At 38.0% G+C, this 23703-nt stretch overlaps 1 protein-coding gene across 3 annotated transcripts in view; it reads right to left on the bottom strand.

Annotated features, from left to right (window-relative positions):
- MYT1L (myelin transcription factor 1 like) overlaps positions 1-23703 on the bottom strand; it is a 463312-nt gene that overhangs the window by 90191 nt on the left and 349418 nt on the right. For all 3 annotated transcript variants that reach the window (XM_059729960.1, XM_019492688.2, XM_019492692.2), the window contains 5 exons: positions 17926-18897; positions 13314-13448; positions 9546-9636; positions 7185-7292; positions 3728-3939 (listed from right to left, as the gene is read on the bottom strand). In XM_059729960.1, the coding sequence (XP_059585943.1) occupies positions 3728-3939; positions 7185-7292; positions 9546-9636; positions 13314-13448; positions 17926-18897 (1518 nt within the window). The remainder of the gene's footprint in view (positions 1-3727; positions 3940-7184; positions 7293-9545; positions 9637-13313; positions 13449-17925; positions 18898-23703) is intronic.

The raw sequence follows: 23703 nt of genomic DNA, 5'->3' as shown, positions 1-23703 counted from the left end.
CCTCTGCTGCCCATCCCCCATCATGCACCCCCTACCACATGCCCTCCCGCTGCCTTCCCTGCCTCACTCCCTCTAGGTTCCTCCACCCCCAGTCTACCTCCCCTGGCTGTGTGCCCCCTCCCCTGCCAAACGAGCCATTCCAGCCTGGGGCAGGCAGTGGTTCAGCTCTGGCTTCAGTCCCATGCGTGGGGCCACAGCTAGAGCTGAACTGCTACCTGTCTCAGGCTGGTATTTGAATCCAAGACAAGGCTGTTTCCCCCCCATGCTGACTGGAGAAAAAAAATTGTTTTCAAGTAAATACAGTACAAACCTCTCTGATGATTTCAATAGCAGATGGGTTGGAAGCCTATTTCCCTTTGTGTGTCTAAAGTTTTCTATCTGCATAACTGGCAATTTTGGCATGTATGCACAGGTGAAAATTCTAATTCCCCTGAAATGTAGACATGTAGGAATATGTTTATGGACTGGTGAGGCTCAGTGGACTATGCACTGAATGGGCACATATGCAACTATGTACACACATTGATTCTGGGCACATACCTACATCTAAGACCTGAAAATATAGCCAGCCAGAAACCCATCACTAGCAGGTGTTAGACTCTGGAGGAGGCCCCCCATGTTTTAATCCTAAAAGTGCAGGGGTTAGACCTCTTTTTGAAACTGACTCCTTAGTCAGCCATGAACTGGGACCACGTGTAGGATAATGAGCCAGAGGATATGTGGCTCAGGGAGATGGTGGCTTGTTGGAAATGGAACAAATGGTCCTAGGTTTCAGCCTGGACCCTTGCATCCGATAGGGCATAAACTCCCCCCCCTCTAGCACTTCTTTCCATTTATTTTATTCAATGTACCAGGTAGTGGCTTAGCCTCAAAAAGGGAGCTAGAGAGAGGACCTATGCTATGATCACTAGAGTACTGTGCTAGGAGGTCTGAGTAGATGAAAGTTCAAACCCCCTTTGAGGAAGATCAAGAACTGCTTGCTTCCTGGTAAGGGCCTTAAACACCCAGCTACTGGGGCTAAGACATTGGAAGGCCTATTTCCTCTTCCTCTCCTCAGTTTTCTGGGACTTATACTCAGGTACACATGCATGTAGCCAAATATTTACTTGACCAGTGCATAGCTGTATGTATATGCTCAGTCACTGTGTGCATGCTTTAGCATGAATGCCGCGTGCCCCCGGGGGGGGAAGGGAGCATGGCAAGCTCCTGCAGGCGGCAACAGTATTCTTGGAAGCGGTGGGGGGGTGAGCACTGACTACTGGTTGGCGACCACCTGCAGACACTGCCGACAGCAGCAGCTATGGCCAGCGATGATCGCAGACTGCCTGCAGACACCACTGGCGGTGTCAGTGGTGCCTTTTTGCAAGGGGTGCATTGCCATGCTCTGGGGGTGCACATGCACCTGTCTGCACCCCCTACACATTGCCAATGTGCTTTAGCATCCACAGCATAAAGCCAGGGCCAAAAATGGCCAGATAGATTGCTAAAAGAAGACACACAGAGGAAAATGTAGTTGCACAAAAAAAAATGGTGTTCTTCCTATAGTCAATATGGCTGATTATGCATGAAAGTGCAGTGATAGTCATTAAAAAGATTACAAAGCATCTAGAAGTGCTTCTCTCCAGCTAAGGAGACATTTTCCTAAAATTGGAAAGAGACCATTGCTTTCCCTTTTACACCTGCAATAACTAAGGATACAGAGCTATAGTTTTAATACGGAGGATTAAATCTTGTCTACATTTAATGAAATGCATATCTTCAATTGGCATAGGCACCAAATTTATTTTTGCCAGGGGAGGGGCTAAGATGATGGACATGTGGAAAGCTTTACTCATTTCAGGAGACAGCACTATTTCTGAGGGGGGAGGGGGGCAGGGCCCTCGGGCCCCTATGTACTCAGGTCTTCTGCCAATTGGTTTTCTTTAATGGCATCAGAATATGACCTTGTACCTGTTTTTATAGCAGCAAGAACATACAATACCAGCAAGGCATGCACCACAAGTATGTAAGCCAAAATTAGGCTAGGCGATCTGTTATTCTGCTTTGGGGAAAGAAGAAGAATTTTACTGAATTGTAAGTAACCAATAGTGTTATGAAACAAGCTAGGATCAATGAAAGAAAAAAAGAACAGTATTTCAAAGAAAAAAAATGTTTAATTCCCTGCAGCTCTGGCCACTGGGTATATGCAGGTAACTTCTGTTTATATTAGTGGGTGCTGAGTTTTTATGTATGAAGTAAAATAGATCTCCCTGATCATTCAGCCTTTATGTTTCAATTCAGAAAAATACTTAAGTATGTGTATAATTTTAAATCCATTCTTAAATCCTATTGATTCAATAGGAGTTACGCATACACTTGAATGAATTACTAACTTAACTTTACCAGGATACATGCCGACTGCTTACTTCAACACCAGAAAAGATTCTCCCTACATTTATACATACCCATAATCTGTCTAGTAGAATCTGGTATATTTTCTATCTGCAAGAGTAGATAAAGTATATGCCGAACAAGTAAAATGCCATTTTCAGTTCTAATGGTGCAAAGCCACTGATTTCAGGAACTACTCAGAATTAGCCCATTGTTTTTTACAATCTCCTGTTTTTTTCCCAGGTAGAAGTAGGATGCATAGAGGAAGGTTAAGATATAAAGACAGGTTTAGGCATAAACAAACACAGTCACTGCTACGCTCTCCACTATTGTGGAACAACTTGCCTGTTGATCCTATCAGAGCTAAACTATCAAGAATGTAGGAAATGTGGGTGCAGAAGCTATAACAATGCTCTCATTCCCCGCTTCTGACTTTTCAAAGTCAGAGTCTGTTTAAATGCAACAGTAGAGATTATTCTACTAACCCATACTTATTTCTAATTTACTATACAAAGATTTGACACCTGTCTGAGAATTCATATGGTAGCCAATGAGTAATACCAAGTACTTTAACAAGAAAATAAATCATTTCATGTTTCAGAGAAAAGAAGATCCAGGGTACCATTTTAAAGATCACAAAGTGTATGTTATTCTGATAGATCCCGAATACCAAAATATAAGACACTTCAAGTCCTTCATTCTTTTGCACCTGATAGATCCTGTTTCCTAACCCAATTCCTCTCCTCTGCCAGACATCATACCAACATTTCTCTTGTCAAGAGGGAAGATATCCCCACATTCTGGGTTGTTAATGCCACTTTCATCCAAGTCCTGATCATCAGACTCTCATGAGTTCTTCCACTGAACCCATTGGCATTCTCATGTGGGTAAAGACAAGCAGGCACCCTTAATTAACTGAGTAGCAGTGGCTATTGAAGAACAATGAGGTCCATCTTTCCTTCTTCCTCATCTCCAGAGAACAAGTATGTTATCTTTATATGAGTTGCTTGAACTACTATATGACAGCTGGATTCTTAATGGAACCCAGGAGGCCTGGTCTTCCAGATTGCAGCAAAATACATTGCTAATGTACCACATGGGCTGCTCTATTATTTAGATTTTATTCTGGGCTCAATATATCCGAGGGGCTTAATAGCTACAAAGGTTCTCTGGCCATTGCAACAATCCTGAAGCAAACACCACATACCAAGACCTTTAAAGTAATTTAAACATAACAGCGTTCCCTTTAATACTATATGAACATGAAATATATGTCTTATTTGTATGATGTTTACATATACAACAACATTATTAACCACAAACTTGTCTCTCATGTATAAGAGTGTGCACCTCCTACCATCATATCCTTTGGGGGATATATCCCTGGATTGCACCTTGGGAGCTATGGCTCTCTTGCCATAGGCATGGTTGTCATAACTGTTATATTCAAACGTAGTCTTAGAGTATTTCTCTAGTTCCTTGGCCAAGTTGGAGCGGGGTGTGGTGGTGGGGACATTGTTTCTGTAGCCATACTGAGGGATCTCCAATTGCTTAACAAAGCACATGGGCCTAGAAATTAAAGATATGTAGAGTTTATTAGATGCAGTTCAGTTTATTGTGTCTGTGCATATTTAATAATTCATCTTAGAAAATCTTATTGATTGCACTTGAGACAGTAATATTTTGTTGTATGTATTGGTTTGGTTGTTTTCAGCAGACAAACAATATATATGATCTTGAACAAAGCATAGAATAAGTAAAATTAATTATAATATTACTAAACTATTCTGTGGCTAAAAGTAATATAATTGGTGAAATATTCCATTTGAAAATATTTAAGGATTTTCCTCCTTTTCTGAAATTACTTTACATAGTAATGTTTTCTTTCTGGGAAGGTAGACTAGAGAGGGAGAAGCAGACTGGTAAACATTTTGGATGTATTCCTTTGTCAGAAGTAACATTGCACTAAGGGTGCCAATCAATTGGTAGACTTTCCTCAATGGTTTGTCCTGTCATAAAAGCAAGTAGTGTTCCATCCCTTCAATATACAGATCTATGCTGATCTTGAGAGATTTGCAAGAGACTTTCTGAACTTCTGCTTCATCAGCTTCTGCTGACCCCTGTATGCATGACTGTAGCAGAAGCTGGAGTCCTGGTGAGGCTGCTCCAGCTATAGTCCTACTGAAGAATTTCACAACACCAGAGAGAAGGAAGTATAAATTATTATAGTCTTAGGCTGTGTCATCTACAGTTCTGTTTCCCATTGACTGGGTGAACCAGGGGAAAGTGGGGAAATGAGGGGAAGCTCAGCTGGCTCTCCTGATCAATTTTGTTAAGTCATTTTGAGAGGTCTCTAAAGACTTAGTGAAATATGTGCAACAGAGCCATCTTCCACAAGTACTGACTCTTTGATGCACAGATGCAGAAGTTAGCAGGCTGCAATATGCAAAGTAGGCAAATGAGGGCCAGAGCCTACAGACCTTACTCATGTAAGAAAGCGAAGAATGATTGCAGTCAAAGGGCAAATCCTCTAAAATGCTGAGTGCCCTGTAATCCCACTGATTTCAATATGAATTAATGATCTTCTGCAAACCTGAGATATTGTTTGAATTAAGAATCTTAGAATCAAGTGCTTGACCAAGTTCTGTAAGCTGAGGAAATGAAAAGGAAACTTGTAGGAATATTGATATAGTCAAGATCAAAAGAATCATCATGTCTAACTGCCTGATAAAGTAGATTACGATAAACAGGGAAAAGATACTAATACAATTTTAGTATGTTGAATTTATAAATAGATTCATTTTCATAGATATTAGATGAGAGCTCTCAGTGTAAATTATCCAAGAAATTATATCATTCAGACTATCTTCTTTTTATGCATGCTGCGTTTCTTTAGAAAGATCCCACCTTATATTTCACAAGATACAATGGGCCAGTTTACACAACTGACTGACATAAACTACACTGTGTATCTAGCCTGATATCATTTAGGCCCTTTTAAACAACAATCCAATTCATATACTGTACATTCAAAACAAAACACAAATCCTGTGACTGTTACTTCAATTTCAATAAGCCACTTTAAATACAGGTGAGAGGGGGAATGCAATGAGGACAAATGCAAAATCAGTGCATGGGATTAGAACGTACAAAGTCCCCAGTCAGTTGGTTGTGGATGGACGCATCTTAAATTGTTCTATAAGTTAAAGGTCAAAAAGAAGCAGTGCCTGAGATGACAGTATTACTCTGACTGCATATCAAGAGCTGAAATATCTGATCAACCCATAGGCAAAAAAAAAAAAAAGCAAAACTGTCATAACTACCACTTGAGGAATCTACTAGAGAACCAAATGTTGCTTTTGAAAAGAAGTCCCTCTCTCTGGCACCTGACTTCCTGTAGCTTCTTTTTGAAGAGCACTGGTCTAATGTAAAATCTAACATATTTTATGTTTCCCTACTCTTGCTAATGAGGATTTGCAAATTTGTTTTTGAATGAATTTGTTTTTTATAATTTTATAATTAGTTTTAAAAACATAAAATCTATGAGGAGAGTCTCTGGGACATCATATGAAAAAAGTAAAACCAAAACCAGAACCAGAACTGGATAGTTCAGAGAATGCCAGTTGAAGCACTGGGGAAAGAAAAATAAGGCAGTATACAGTAGATAACAGTCAGAATAGTGATGCAGAACATCATTCTGTCTCCTCAACTATTAAGCACCCCAGGTTTTAGGAAAGACCATCAAGGTTTGATGAAATACTCAGAGAATATTCAAAGAAAGATGCTGATAATACAACAAGAAACCTTCATTTTAAGCCACCCTATTAAAATGTAGATACAAATGAAAACCTGTTGCAGAAAAACCTATGGGAAGCCTAAGAGAATCTGTGTGCTGTATGTTGTGACAGTCCCTTCAAATTCTCCCAAAGAGCAGGGAAGGATGTTGTCATCCTAACCCACCGATATCGCAGTATCCGTGGGAAAATTCTGCAGCTGTTGGGGCATCATCCGTGTAGGGCTGGCACATTCATGCAGAAGTCAATGCCTTTGCACTACCATCTAAAACCTTAGCTCCAACAAAAACCATGTTTTCTCCATTTGTGCCTGGCCCAACACTAGGGGGCATTTAAAATTGCAAAAATGAACTCTATTTTATGATAAATGCAGAATCCCAAATGCATGAAGATAGGGTGTAATGATACCAGACTGGCTCAACATCCTGTCTCCAGGTGTAGGACAAAAGAATGCTGTTCTACTCTTCATCGTTTGTAGGTGTGGGTGGAGGATGCAGACATGAACTAGCCCTTGCGTGTTTTTGGAATCTAAACTACATGAAGCAATTTTTCAGAAGAAAGGTGTACACTGCCAATTTAGTATTGCAAGTAGGGCTTCTGGTTTTCAATTAAACTGATATTTACTAGTAAAAGCCTGCTGAAAAAACCAAGACTTACCGGTAAATATTAGTTTATTCCCAAAAGATACCAACTTTTTTCACACTGTTCTTAGACTTTGCACTCCAGCAGTCATCTTTACACCAAACAATGCCTAAGACAAAAATGAGCCTTTCAGCTTTACATGTATTTGCCAAAAGAATTACCAACCCACCCCCATGTAAATTTGTTGGGAAAGAAATGTTGGAAAACTGGATCCAGAAGCCCTGATTCTAACCTCTTCTTTAAGGGAGATATATATAGATATATATATATATATATATACATGGATGTATGTACAAAGTACATAAATATAAATGTTCAAATTAACTAATGTGTGATTAATTTCTGCATAGTATTAAGTATTATAGTGATTTCTAATACCTTAAAACCCGATCTGATGCCTGGTTTGATTTTGACACATCACAGTTCTGATGCTTCTCTTGAGCTTTAGCCAGTTTCTCTGCTGCAGCAATAGGACATCCAGAGAGGCTGCAATTACAGAAAGGAAATTTAATTGTCTTGTCCTGAGTAGTTTCACATTATAGCACTGATCCAATTACTCCTTTTCCTCCTTAGGCAGCATGAGGAAGAATCTGGAGGAAAAAAGTTTCCAAAATCTTTTGCATCATATATATATTTCCTCTAGAATAGACTTCCTTTCCTTGAGCAACATTCTGCTTCAAAGCTGCACAGCAGATCTCATAACCATTATTGTTCTCCCCATACTAAAGACGGGCAGAACATTCAGAGACAGCAGTCAATGGACATTCAAGTAAGAGGAAAAGAATATCAGCTGAAATCTATGCAGCTCTATTAGCAGAATTTTGCCCTTCAGACTCATGTGAGTGCTGCCACAAAGATGGTCACTGAAGATTACTTAATGACAACACCATACAGGCCAAATTCTGTGCTGCTTCACAGGTCAATCAGCATAATTACCTCAAATTTAGCTGTGAGGTGTAGAACTCAGTGCAGAATTTGGCCTAGTGTCTCAAAGTCTAGGTCTAAAATATATTATTCTTGATGTTTATTCATGGATTTAAAGTACTGAAAGAGTGCTCTAATTCCAGTTGATGTTACATGAAAAGAATCCAGACATCTGCACTTGAACTCTAATTTGCAAATCCTGAACTATGTTTGAAGTGACAATAATAAGTCTGCTTCTACTGGAATAGATTTAGAACAGTGGAAAATATATTGATTGGTGCCAGCAGATGGTGCTCTTAGAGAATATGTAAAAACCTGTGATCTAACAATGGAGGGGGTATTTCTCTTATCATAGTTTTTGCATGCTTATGTGACCGAAGCTCCCTGTGTTTTCCATAGAAAAAGAAATTATAGTGAAAGGCAAATCAGTGCATCCCCAGATGCTCCTTCTCTACAGAAAAAAGGTAAGCAGAGCAAAATGCCCCAATAGCTGCAGAAAGATGTAAGCACAGACTCTGCAGAATGCTCTACACCACCACCCCTGGCTCCACCCTGGGTACCCATGGAAATCCCTCTGGGTCAGTTCTGCAGAGAGAGGTTAGAGGGACTCGGCAACTTCGAAGTCATACACTCTCCTGACATGTTGTCATTACACACATTGGATATCCTAGCAGATATCCAAACAGAAGTTAATGCTGCTTCAAGCAGCATTGGTTCCCATGGAATCTTCTCTGGGGCTTTTGCTGCAGCCAGTGGAAATATAATTGCAGAGAAGAAGGGGGTGCCAAAGCACATCACAAAGGGTAGGTCCCCTGTAGGGGGATTCTAGGATACACGTAGCTGAAATGAGATAGTCCAGTAAACCAGAACTCTGCAAACTTCATGGTCCATACCTCCAGTATCTTCAGTAGTCCCCTAAGGCTCCTTGCTGAAAATAATCTAGAAGGTAACCTGGTGTATTTCCAGTACTTTCTGCCTACCTTCCCTGCATTTTTATATAGAAAACTACAATACAGGCCTTGTTTTTCTTATGGAAAAAGCCATAATGTGAAGAAAAACTAATTTTTAATAGATTTAAAAATATATATTATTCCCCCAAATTTAAGAGGAAATGACATTCATTTTGTGAGGGTTTATAGGATGATTTTTTAAAAATCCTATAAGAAATTTTACTGGAATAATTTATATGCAACAATATATTGACTTCCTCCTTTTTTCAATTTTACAGGCTTTTTCATAATGTTTCTTACTCAGGTAGAACTCCCATTTAAATGTGCCTGAGTAAGGCCTGCAGGTTGATCCTTTTGATAGTGCCAGACTTAAAGTGCTCTTTCTCATTTATCCATACAAAGGGAGTTTTCAGAATCGAGTGGAATTTTTCACACATTATATAATCAACACTGATAGAAACAACCGTTGTATTAAAAAAGAACTCTGTCCCAGTCTTGATCATGTTTACAATCTTTGCCCTTTCTTCTGTGTCATACCACTAAAGAGTCACAGTGTTCTTTTTTAAACAACTATAGTTCAAGTAATACCAGAAAAAACAAGTAAAATAAAAACCACAACATAAGGAAACAATTCTTAAAATGCTTAAGTCTACACTGAAGTATCTATCTGGACATCTATCCCCCTTACAAGTTAAGGAATTTACTCTTTAAAGAGAATAAAGCACACTAAGCACCATCTGTCAGGTTCAAAACAAAACAACAAAACCACACATGCACACACGCAGCCTCCAAACAGACTGCCAGAAGGGCTGCAGTTCTGAAGCACTGTTCCCTTTAGACTATAGTCCAATGATAGCTTCCTTACCTTCTGTGAGAATTCCTGTTGCTATTTACGTGGCCCCGACCTGTGCAGCCTGGTGTAGGACACTTAAGAACATTTTCATGCATGGCAAGAACTTGACAAGGAGAGTAAGAGAAAACAGCAGAGTATGAAAACAAGAAAAAATCATGTCCCAGTATATATGAAAACATTTTAAAACAAAGCAGGATTCATTAACAGCCATCATTCCTCAAAATACACACAACACACATCGCCAATAAAACCTGAAAAAGGGAAAAGAGGTATTGTGACCCTATACTCATTAACACAGGATAACATTGGATCGTGAGAGTTATGGAGGTTACAGTGTCTAATAATTAATGTGTCTCTGGTGCAGGGTGAAGCAGGAGATTCCCAACATCTTCATGCATAAGTGCTGAACAGTGATCAGCTCAATAATAAAGTGTGGATTAGGAATAGCCCAGTACTGAAGTATGGATTGGTCACATTTTTTCAGGATGTGTATGCATTCTTAATACACAGTTATGTGCACAAAATATGGAGCAAACAGATGAAAGTCTGCTCTCAGTTGTACTTTCAATATATTGAGTTACTTCAGATTTAAATCAGTACAACTGAGAGCAGGATTTGACTATAATTATGAAAGTCAACTCATTTAACCAGGACCCATTTCTGCCCAAAGCCATAGGCGTTTAATTCCTGTTTCAGGCAATGGGTACTGCCAGTTACAGAAAAATGAACAGAATTGGTTCCTTTATGTCTATATTAAATCTCTGCAAATGTTATATTATTATACTGGATGTAAATTGAAAAAAAAAAGGAAAAGAAACACCCAAGCACTCTTTTAGGTTGAGAGTTGCTGTAGAGATTAATGCACTAGCTTTAAGCAAGTCAATGGATTTACATGGGCATCCATTGCAAGTTGGGTGCAAAATGTACCCGCAAACTCGGTCAAGGCAATTATTTTCTGAATTGCAACACTTGTTCTTATAATGTTGCTCTAATCAAGTGGTTTTGTAATGTGAAGATACATTAAACAGAAAATGGACTGAGACAAGTTCTTTTGTACGACATGAGACATATTAGAATCCATGTTTTCAGAGCTAGATGGCTAATGCATTAACTCACTAAGATGACCATCCTTTCTCCTATTGCATTAATAGGCTTTATTTAGTTCTCCCTCAGAAGAATTCTAATGAAATCAACTGATCCTTCAGCTGAGCAGAGAACTAAATAAAAACAGCATTGAGACTTGAGGATTTAACCACAGATAATCATTGTCATCACTCCACCAGCAGCATATTAAAATGTGTACCAAAAAGTGTGCAGATGCAAAAATCTTTTACGCTGAAATTCCTGCTATTTACAGCTGTTTTGAAACATGCTTCACAAGTCCAGCATCACAGAAAAAAAATAAAAAGATGAGCTCACCTTTTTAATTTTAGTATAGCTACAGAACATGCAAACAGTTTAAAGCTATATTCTTCTTTGATTTACAAATTCTAAAGAGCTTTATATTTACCATTAACAAAAAAGGAGAGAGAACTTTAAGCACCTGAGAAAATAGTTGCGCTTTAGAAAATTATGGGTCTTGCAAAATGGAAAAAAAAAGTAATTTATTCTATACTACTCAGAGAGTAACCAAGATACTAGGGAGTTCCCTAACATACTTCCTCATTATATTAGTTGTGTGAAAAGCCATCTTGCTATAAGAGAACCTGGTGTCTGGGTCTGCCTTTCACTCTGTGCTAATTTATTTCTGGCTTCCTCTCCTTTTGAGCCCACCCTTTCCTTGTGAATTCTGGACCTACTTCAGACATTAATCAAGGTTTATGCTTGTGTATATCCACTGAAGGTAACAGTGCCACATGAGTATAAAATTGTAACTGTACACTGGACTTGGTCAGATACCTTGATCAGAAAGGTATACATCTTAGGAGGGCCTGGATTATATGTTAAACTATGAGCTAAATAAATGTTGATAGACTTATTGCTAGCTTCCAGTCACACCTTCAATTTGGGCATCACCTCTTTGAGGAGTGACCACATCATAATGGAACAGGTGTTGTATTATGTGGATCAAGAGATGATCCTGCCCTGGAGTGGCATAATTTTAAGCCGCATAATGAGTGCTTTAAACCACTTAAATGTGTTCACGTACAGACAATCCAGGGTTAAAAGCTCCAGAAGCTGCCCAAAATTAATGTGTATCAAGGCCCTTAACGGCTTGATTTTCCTCTTTCTTGCACTGGTTCACACCAGTGTCAATCAACAGGGTCTGAGTCCTCTCTGCACTCAAATTTGTGCAGTTATTTATATCTGAGCAAAATGGGTGCCAAATGCTGCCATTCTAATTTGGAATGATTGGGACCCACGTTGCATTTATATTTACACAGGCTTATATGACTATGCTGTGAGGCTGTGAAGAATCAAGTCCACAGACTTCAAGTGACAGACAACAAGTAACTAAAGTTTTACATCACTGTGAGTAAAGCTGTAGATATGCAAACACATTACAATGAGCTAAAGGTGGCAGGGTCTTAAAGTACATGCTCCATGATAACTGCGCCTCATTTACTTTGTAGTAAGTGAAAGCTAAACCAGTGCTACCCAACTGATGGTCTACAAGAGGTTAACTTCTGGCTCTTGTCCAGCGGGTGTTCTCCCATTGATTTAGCTGCTGCTCCTCCCCCCCCACCCCCTGCCCCCACTCTGCTGCCCTCCAGTATTCACTGCCTGCCCCCAACCCCAGGGAGTGGGCAGAGCAGGGCAGTATGGCTGGGGGAACTGAGGATGAGCCTGAGGGCTGCATAGGTGCTCTGTGCAGGGGGCAGCACACATGGGGAGGGGGAGTATGGTCGCAAGGTGCAGCAAGAATGGAGTTGGCGCCAAGCTGTCTGCACCCTGAGGGTCCATGGGTTACCTTGGCGTGACGTGCGGGAACCCTGCTGATATGGGCCTCAGGGCTTTCAGCCACAGGACACTTAGAAGTTGGGTAGCCCTGTGCTAAGCTATAGTAAATTACCTCCATTTCACTGAGATAAATTACCAAAGTTTAGCTTTCAGTTACTGTGGGTTAAGCCCAGGCACATGGACAGTTACCCCTTTTAACTTATTGAAATGTGTTTATTTATCATTAAGAAAGTGAATCAGATCCTAGCCAGAACCTCAGCTGGTGTAAATCAGCATGTCATAATTGACTTCAAAGGCACTATGCCAATTTATACAATTTGACTAATCTGGCCATATACATTTGGAACTAAATGCTCATCTTTGTTTAACTAAGTGCAACTTCTCTTGTCTTCAGTACTCACAGAACTCGTCGACTTTGGGGGAAGCTGGACCACCGTAACTGACAATAGAACATGGTCTAAAATTCTGAGTTGTTTTATGAGCAAAATTGCTGATTTGGATTTTTTTCCATCTATATCTCCTTATTACAAGCTAGAGACAGTAGTAATGAAAGCAAATTAATTCTCCAAACATGTCTTAATGCAAGACATGGCTGGTTGATGGTGTGATACTGTCTTTGACTGAACCTCTTTCAAAATAACCTCATATTTCCCAAATCAAAGAATACAGCTTTAAAAGTTGTTCTTTTTAGTGTAAAAGTTAGTAGAAATATGAAAATGATGGTATAAAGAAAAAAAAAACCCTAAAACACAGAACAGGTTGCTAAATTGAGACATACCATACTGGAAAATGGAAGTAAATAAATAAAAGGTATAGAAAGCATGCTAGAAAAATCTTTGGAGTTTTATCCCCAGTTTCCATGAAACAATGTGGACTTACTTTCTGGAGGGACCCTATCTTTGTGTGGGCATCCTGACAAACTGCGGTGATGGGGGTAAAGCCCCGTTACATGGCCAGTTCCATCACACCCAGGGGTAGGACATTTGCTCTCTTTCTTTTCTGTTCTTGAGGGATCTATAATTTACAACAAATGTGTCAAGTGAATGATCCTTTCCACATGTCTGTACGAAGGTTCATTTAATGCTATAAGTGATATAAATTATTCTTTGGTAAATGTTTTTAAGAAAACTGAAAGAACAAACTTCTATTTCTTAACACAGTTTTGTTGCTTTTATCCCATTATTTTCTTTTCATATGGCACGCTCCTATGATCACAGCAATATCCAGTCATAGTCATTAGGTAGTGACCTTTTTTATAGCAAAACCACCTCTGTCAATCAATGTTCTGCTGGAAATCATCAGCTAAAGGGTAAAAGGTCACTCAGGAACTGTTTAGCTGGACTCCCCCTTCTTTTCAGTGCTATTTTCTGGATGTATTAAAGCCTGCAAATGTGCTGTCATAGAGTTTCAGTCTCAAGAGAGTAGCAGATCCAGCTCCTTAGCATACTGATTCAGTGATTCAGCACAAATAAAGCCTATTTCAAAGGCACTCTAAGCAGATGACACTGTTTTCCCTGAATTCCTTATGAAGCACAGGAACTTGTATAAAACATTTTCTCTCCAACAAACTATGATGGGGTAAAACCATCTGATCAGAAGTACTGTAAGTATAATTGGGCTATTACAGTCATGCTTTCATAATGTTTGTATATTCATAAGATTAAAAGGTTAATAATTTTTTATGAAGCTCTCAGTTTCTTTATATACAAATCAATGGAAGGACCTAAGCAGATTTTTGTTCAACAAACGAATGTTTTATGCCAAGAAAGTAATGGAACTGCTGGTGAAATTACTCCTGAACAAGAACTTGATCACATATTTCATCAGCTTGTTTCATGTAAACAGAACATTTGTAAAGTAGCATCTTCCAACCCAACACATATTGCAAGTTATACCACATCATCTTGAGCACTCTTACCATGTTTTGGAGACTATTACTGATCTATACATTAGTATCTAGGAAATAATGTTCAAGTTATTCTAAGTACTAAGACTGTGGCTCACAATGGCTAAAATCAACCATCATCACCCTTTCAGTCCATCCTGACTTCAGCACCCACGCTGATCTATATCAACATTTATGTATTTTATGTTGCTCCTTTTATTGCTTTGCTTCAGGATTTATGCTTTTTCCTTTAAAAAGATTTTGCTATTTGGCTTCTGCTAAGTCTTAGGCTCAAATTCAGCCCCAGTCTGAATAACGGCAGCCCCAATGGCATCAAAGGAACCATTCAGTACCAGTGGTACTGTGGTACTTTCTGGGGGATAAAGTGTACGTTCAATCCACAGTTTATATTTTTCATGGGGTTTTTGCATATTCTAAATTCCAAACTCTTACTCAACCATCTTAGTTTTTGTGAACTTCCTTACCAGGTGATTGCTCTTCTGGCCTAATTTCAATCTTTAAAACTCAGCTTTTGTAAACACATTTCTAATTAACAGTTTATTGTAAATTTGCATATATATTGACTATATAGTGCAGCACTATGTTTTCTGCTTTATAATAGTAAGGATATATATACTGTATATTAAATTCCATTTTTAAGGCTCTGTCCAGTCACAGAAATATCACATCACCTCTGTGAAGTAGATAAATGCCATAATCCTCAGTTTACACTTTGGGGAAAACAATACAGAGATTAAACAGTTAAACCCAAGGCCACAGAAGGAGTCAGTGTTAATGCTGGGATTTGAACTCAAGAGTTTTAACCACATAGGCCTGTGCTGAGACCACTAGACCACCAATCACACTCCTGTCCACACACACAATAAATACTGTGCAACTCTTTGTGCAAAGCACTTTGAAATGTGTGAAACATGTTAGACAAGTGAATAAATAATAAAAAGAAATTAAATAAAAATATGTCAGTATAACAGTATTCAAGGACTACTAAAAATGCAGGTGATTGATACAATAGACCATAATGGCTTCTCTGGAGTCCTTAGATTAGAACTTCAGGTAGTGAATATTCAGCGTAGCTTCACTTATATCCTGACAGTGTCAGGCAAATATCTTTTGTGTTCAGATCTTTAGCATTATAGAGTAAAGCAGCTCCTGAAGAGCCTTTATGGTCTAACAAGTTAGAAAAGATGCTGTACACTAAACTTACATTTTCAAAAATTTGTACAGAATTTTATTTTCACAGTTTCCAATCGACTTATATGGAAGGCATCCAGCTAAAATTCTATGCGGCTTTATACAGAACGCAGGGGCAAGGATTATATTCACCTCTCAATATATATGTGTAGATTATTATGGGTACTCAGTTCTGTTTGATGGAGAAAGCTACTCAATTATTTTTTTAGTCCAATTTTGCAATCTTTATCCTTAATCTTTGCCATGGTGAGTTTCACCTGAATGAAGATTGCCAGAAAAAGCTTGTAAGGTTTTACAAGTCATACATCTTGGAGGAAAGCTTCTCCAGAAGATTTTAAAGGGTAAGGAAAAAAGGTGATTTGCCATTCCTTCAGTGCTTTGTTGCTTTATTGTTTCAGTGATCTCTAAGAGCAGAGGTCCTAAAGGAAGAATCAGGAACTCCAATCCTTACTGTTCCCTTATACACTGAGAATGTTTCCATTTAGCTGTATCATTCATCTCCTTAAAAAAAACTTTCTTGGCATGTTTGGGAGATTATATGTGATATGAGAATGAATGATAATACACAAGGCTCTTTCTTTCATTCGCCTTTCTAAATCACTGAGGTATTCTTCTTTTCCTAATTCTTTTTTTTTTACAGATAGAGAAGGAGCCCACCCATAAAATTTCTTGATTCAAACTACCACAAATTTCAGGGTTGTCTTTTGGTTCAGGGCTTCTATTTTGGCATATATTTAATTCACTCTTAGAGACAGGATCACTTCATAGAAACTCTAGAAATCACTGAAATCTGAAGTCCACATTTTCTCCATTGTCAGAAGCAATTTTAGGCTTTTGAAGACTGCAGATATATATGTTTATGTGTTTCCCTAAGCATCCACGGTCTGGAAAATACTTCTGTTCTAAAGATTGTAAAATAATAGTATTGGTTTTCCATATTCTCTATGGGTTTTTTTATGTCCACACATTAAGAGGCAAATATACACCTGCTATATGTCACGTGCAAACAGTACTTCGTACAAAAAACCACATGGCTTTGTAGTAGTTAACTAAATAAAAATGTCTTCCTCAAATATCCAGTTTCTAATTTGTCAGTGGACCATACAGTTGTGTTTAAAAGCAAGCAAAGCCTCTCTCAGATACACTGCAAAAGAGAAATTGACACCAATAACTTCCATGTTTGTAATTATACAACTTTTGAGACACTGTTTTTATCTTTATTTTATTTACAGTCTGGAATTTAAAAAAAATATATCTTGAGTTGAGATGCTACCTGCTAACTTTAAAGTTAAAATCATACGTTAGGGCCATTCTTTGAAAATAGATTGAGGAAAAAAAAGAAAAAAAATCCACAGTTTTAAATATGGAAGTGGAAACCAAGTGTTGCCTACAGTATGGATCCAATTCTGCAACGTACTTCACATTTCCTGAGAAATACTGTGCCCTCAACTTCCATTAAAATCAGCAGGAATTCGGGATACCCAACAACCCTCAGGAGGTTTTGAACACTTTATAGGAAAGGTCTTCTATGTGTACATTTGTGGACACATAAAAGGGGCATTTTAATATAAACGCACCATCACTAGGATAATTCCCTAAATTAAAACACATTCTAAAGTAACCTTTTGTCTATTTTTTGTCTTTTATATTGAATTATGGTCAAGGCAGCACCTTAACTGTTTCCACAATGGAATGAAACCAGTGAAGTGGAATGCATATAAGAAAGAAATTGCTATTGATCTCAGCCCAGGCCACATCATGCCTTGCATAGCAAATGGTTTCCATTACCTTACTATCTTAAAATAATTAATGTGCAGTCACTGCCCCTATCTTATGTTATCGGTCATTCTGATACTGTTCAATTTCTATCAGGTAATTCTATATTTTAGATGGGAGAGGCTTCATCAATAACTGTCATTTGATGATAATTTTATAAATCATGATGCCACCTACCCAATCCAATCCGTAAAATATGCACTTCATAGCTGATTGACTAACTGCTACATAAAATTCCACCATTCAATATGGCAAGCAATGCAATTCTCCTTATAGTTTTTAAATCATAATTACTATAAAACACATTAAACACTTCAGAAAAATCTTTGCCTCTTTCAACATGATCTCTTATTTGTTTGGTTTCCCTGAAAAGTTACATTTTTCTAATTTAGCCAAATGGTAATGCACTGAAATACTGTACATGTTTCTAATACTGCAGAATAAATCATTTTATTTTGTGATCATAGCTTGATCTTATTTGCAAATCATGCCATCATAATGCAAATTAAATAAAGATCCCATTTGTGGAATGAATAACTTCACTTTAGGGTTGTAAGCCGTACTTAGCTCACACTTTTTCATGACACAACATACGGTATATAGAAATATTACCTTTACCATAATATGGCTTTTTGACATGGCCGTCACTGGATTTAGGCTTCCTGTCATCTCCAGAAAGTTGTCTTGGAGACTGCTCCTCATATGATCTCATATTATCCCTTCTTCCAGCTTCCACTGCCATTTTTTCTCTCATGGCTTTTGCTCGTTCAGTTTCCAAAGCAATAGCTTTCTCAAGCAGCGTTAAGTTACCTTTTGTCATATCAAACACTTCTTCAGATCTGTCTGAAGTAATAGAGGTGGTATCATCATCTCTTTCATGACACCCATCCTCCTTTGCACAGCTAGAAAAAGTTCTAGATCTGGGGCTCAACTGTTCCTCAAGCCTCATTAAATTCATCATGTCAGAGTAATTCCGATCTGGTGTTCTTCCTTGGAAGTCATCTTCTTGCCTGACATGTTGACGGGTGTTCATGTTTTGTTGCTGATTTCTTTCCTGTGGGTTTGTCTCACTGAGTTTCCTAGCAAGGTCAAAACATTGGTTCCGTAAGCATTCCAAACTGCTGAGGCACACCTCTTCATCACTCTCCTCCACCATTTTTTCTGTGAGTCCATTGTTCACAGGCTTCCCTAGCATTACAAAGTTCATATTCCTGTTATCTTGCTGTGAAGTATTGTCTGCATAATTTCTGTCATTAATGTTTTCTGAAAGCACTACACCATGTCCTTGTGCTAATAATTTAAGGGAGTCCACTGTTTCCCTAACAACATCACTGTCTAAATCTAAACTCAGCTCACTTTTCCGACCAATATTTTCATTTTTGTCACTATCATCTTCCAGACTATTAGATGTATTGCTGTTCATTTCTGATTCTGTCCTGGCTCTGTATGCTGCATCCTCTGCAATTTTGCCAAGATTTAACAATGACTTGGCCACCAGTTCATCGTAATTATCATACTCGTCATTATTGTTATCATCCTTTTCTGTGTCTTGCATTATTCGAGTATTGTGACAATTCATTTGATGGTCTTCTGCATAAAAAAAGAAAGAAACAAAGAAAGAAACAAAGAAAGAAAAAGGAAAAGAAAAGAAAAAAGTGGCTAGAATTGGAACTGTTGTTGCAATAGCATGGATAGAAACAAACTGCATGTCAAATACTGTTAATCATACAGTTGCTCTAGAATGTTAAGACCCATGTGTAGTTGAGTTAAACTTCTTTGATTAAGTGAGTTTTCCTAAAGCCCATAAGGACATTTTCATATATTTGCTATGTACCATTGATTTCTTTTACTAAACTTACAACAAACTGTTGAAACTGGTAAGACTTAAAAAAAAATTAGTATTATTTCTAAAATACTATGGCATAAATTCTCATTTTTCTCCTTTCTCTCCTTTTTCTTGTACAGTTTTAGTGGATTTGCAATAAGTATAATATTCATGCTCTTTTATTTTTTTTTAGGTTTGTTAAACTTTCCTCATTCCCATATTTCCTGGTATGGTAGATGATAAAGAAGTGAGCACTATTGGATTGGTTTTCTTATTGATGAATAAGCAAGAATTGTCTCTCGGTAAGCATCGTATACATCATTAATGTTATGTAAATACTCATAAAAACAAATACATAATGAGGTACAAAGTACAGTTTAGTAAGTGTGCCCATAGATAAAAATCAAAGTCTATCAGCTTGGTTATCACACACTATGAAAAAGTGAAAAAAATGTAAGATAATAATTACAGAAAAGGAAGGTAGAAGGACTTGTATATACAACACAAATATAAATTTCTGTGCTATCTCCCAGCTAGATTGTTTTAAATATATGATATTGGTTCTACACCAAAATGCCTGTCCTATACAGCGGCAATGCTAGATAACAACACTGTTGGCATGTTATGCTGTATATTGCATTATCATAGCACAGAGAAACTCTTTTTACTCGGTTTAGTTCTGGTAGCTACTAAACGGCAGGGGGGCAACTCTGAACGAAGGAGTCAGTATGAGATACACAGAATGTTTTTTGATATATCTTATGGTAACTCAAAAGTTAAAATGTGTCACCATGATATAAGGTCTTAAAATAAATTTAAAGCTGACTAAATAATGAGCTCAATGTAAACTATACTTTGATAATTACTCAAATAACACTGCATATTTGCTGCAGGCATTTGTATGTAACAGGTAATCACAGCTGTTAAAATTTTTCCCATAGTAGTAATTTGAATGACATAGTGGGCCAGCTTTTCAGCCAGTGTAAATTTAAAGGAATCAATGGAGTTGTGTCAATTAACACCTGGTTCAAGAGCTGACCTAAGTCAAGATACTATGAAATGGACTCAGTCTTTTTTTCAAGATTGGTAGAGCTAAATATGCAACAGTTTCTAAGCTGTGACCTTTGTGTTCGGGGTTAAATGAAATGTAGTGAGAAATTTCAGGTAGCAAGATAATTTAATATAATAACATTTTCTGACAGGCATGCTTTTGGAATAAGCGAATACGTTCTTGAGGCTGGTGGACAAAAGAACAAATCAGAATTTTAAATACAAAGCTCAACAGTCATAAGATAATGTTCTTTCTACATAGTGGTTTAGGGATCCTGGGATGATAGTAGGCTGTAGTTAAGCAGTGGAACTGATGCACAAAGATGAGTAACCTATGTTTTCGAAAAAAAGAGCAGAGATTCTTAAGTGATATATTGTCTAATATACACTGGGGTTCCTTAAATATAGCATGGAGGATTATTAATAAGTGACTGTGTGTGTTAAGTTCAGCTGTTTAGAAAGCTTAAGTCACTGATAGAGTTCTTTTTATCTTTGTTTTATTTGAGAAATCTGTTATTCTCGGGATAGTGAACATTCCCACTTATGGCTTCGGTTCACTAAAAATGAGGTAGATCTGATTAAGGTTTCTCAGTGCAAGACAGTAAGATACAGTTCAGATCCCCATTTAAAATCCTTCCCTCTTACTTGTTTGCTGAGAAGTAGGTAGTTAAGGATTACTGAACTATTATTCTGGATTTTTTGAAAAACAAATGCTTTTAACAATTTAACTATCATATTCTAAAATTAAATTTACGAATGAACCTCATGTTATTGTGAATGTTAGCGCTATGGATCATTCCCATGAAAAATATTCAGTGCAAATGCTGCTTTGAAATATCTGATCGGTATAGAATGCCTACAGCTAACTGTGGCTATGTCTGATATGTAGAAGGAGAAGCAAAAGCAATTAATGAGGCAGAGAGCCATATCTCAGAAAAATGCCAGTGATGTTAAGCCTAGGACTAGACATCCAGAATAACTTGTGATGCTAGTACAAGTTTGAGTCTAACAGGGTGCATCTACACATGAAATTAATGCAATACATTAAACTCTGGTGTATATTGCGCCAGAGTTTATTGATCATGGTCACCATGTTTATACGTTTGCCTGGGGCAACAGCATGTTGAGAGGGGTTGCAGCCCCAGCTGGCAGGGAGCCTTGTGGGGGGTCAGCGAGCCATCCTGGAGCTGCTCCGACTCAGCTCAACATGCTGCAGAGGGGTTGCCTGGGGCACAAGTGTGCTCCAGCGTGGGGCTAGGCAGCAGGCAACCCACATTCTGAAGCCTCAGCCAGCCCTGTCAACATCTACACAGGCATTACTACACACTAAAGAACACTGCTGTAGGATAGTACGTGTATTTACAAGTACTAACCTATGGAGAGTTAACTTCACTGCAGCCTAAGAGGACAACATGTGTAGATGCTGAGACTTTATTGATGAGCTAATTAGGCAGCTGCACAGTAAAAAAATTGTGCAGATGCACCCACAGTGTACTGAAACCTAGGATATGAAGATGTATATTATCTCAGTTAATACTTATTAGTAAAGGTCATGTACACACTGAGTGTGCTATGTGATACTTTTTAAACCTTTGACATTTGGGTTTGTTTAATAAAGATGGGTTTTTTACTGGAATGATGGGCATGTCAATGATTACCAATGGGAAGAATGTGCTATACTTTTCCTACATGGTAGTGAAAAGTCAAAATATGATTCACATACTGTATGAGTGAAGACATGTAAATTCCTTTTGAGCATTGGTGAAGCTGGGTGAAAGCTGTAACTATAATATTGCTTATTCTATTTGTTTGGTAATACCTATTTCAACTCTCCTGCCTGTTCAACCTTAAAAAGAAAAAGAAAAATAGATCATGGAGGAAAAAAATGTAAAGTATAACTTCTGGGTAAGGGAAGCAGGAGAATAAATCCTTTTATTCAAGCTTTGTTCCTCCTCTCAGTATTTTTCATGTGTTCTTGCTTCTTCCACTATGGATTTCTTTAAAACTCACTGCACTTCTAGAGGAATGTTTCTTGTTTATATAAAGGTTTGGGTATTTTTTGAGAAGTGCGTCCAGGTCTACTCTGTCTCCTAGTTGAGGTGTTAAGCCCTTTGGCCAGTCCAGTAAAGTATTTAAGCATATGTTTATGTGCTTTGCTACTTGAGGCCAGAATGCGAAGTACTCTGCATGTGTATTGCATGTAACCCTGGATTACTATGTATTTTTGTTTACATGACTCTGGAAACATGTCAGTCCAATAGTGTGGTAAAATTACTTCACCACTTTACTTCACTTTAATTCAGCTCTAACATTTTCTTCCTTTACTTATTGTTTATTTATTTTTAAAACTGAAAATTTAATTAGTTCTTTGTATTTTTTGGTATTTAATGATAATAGCTATTTTATCAGGACTCTACACACTATTTGTGGGCTGGATTTTGGATGGCTGTTATAAGACCACACAGTATGAGGAAGAAGTAAACCTCTTTCCATCCAGGAAGAGCACACACCAACTGCTGCAGCTTCCTTAGCCTGATGAAGGGTTTTTGAACCTGAAAGCTTGCTTAATAACTATTCTCCAACCATTTAGGTTGGTCTAATAAAAGATATCAAATTCACCCAAGGAACCTTGTCTGTCTTATCATATCTCCTACACAGACTTTGGAAGCTCTGGCCAAAATCGTAGCATTTCCATTCAGAAAAGCTCTTGAGCCACTAACAAAATGTTTCTCCAGGCAACAACTTAGGCAAAAGTGGGTAGGGAGTGGGCAATGTCCAGTCAGTTTGGCTGAGTGGGTACACACAGAGATTTGTGCATCCTTCTAAGAAGAGTCATGGATTGTGCTGGGATTGGAGAAGTGCAATTAGGAAGTCTCCTGGTTCTTCCCTGAGAAAGGTTATATGCCATTCCCCTACTAGAAGCTGTGACTTTGTGGCATGAGCTAGTTTATGTTAGTGGTGTCTGCCTGCATGTAATTAAAGAACATGTCATTAGTACTAGACACTGTGTGCCTATCTTTTTAAAAGTCTTGAACATTTCTGTTTTAGTGAAAGAAACTGGTACCTTGTAGCCTGGAGGGAGTAGTTTTGTGGTGAATCAAAAATAACACAACGTTTTGTGACAAGTCAAAACCCAGACTGTTTTGATCATGGAAGTTGCTTTTTTTTTATATATATCCTTATAGAAATAACAGACAACAAGGTGTCCTGCTATGCTGGCTATTTTGATACTTTTGGGGAGTGTTATAAAAAGTCAGGTTCCTTCAACCACCTGAAAATCTAAAATTCCTGCACTGCACTATAAAAATGAAGAAGCATTGGATTTCCAACAACACCTTTCATCCAAGGATCTCAAAGCACTTTACAAAAATTAATTAATAAAGCCTCACAACACCCCTGTGAGGTAGGTATTTTTGCTCCATTTTACAGATGGGAGACACAGAGAACTTAGGTAACTCAACCCAGGTCACAAAATGAGTCACTGGAGAGTCAGGAATAAGGCCCAGAATTCCTGAAAGTGC

Source organism: Alligator mississippiensis, chromosome 1 (genome assembly GCF_030867095.1).
Source record: "Alligator mississippiensis isolate rAllMis1 chromosome 1, rAllMis1, whole genome shotgun sequence".
Classification (NCBI taxonomy): Eukaryota; Metazoa; Chordata; order Crocodylia; family Alligatoridae; genus Alligator; species Alligator mississippiensis.
Note: the sequence above shows the minus strand (reverse complement) of the source record. Positions and strands in the feature narration are given on the sequence as shown.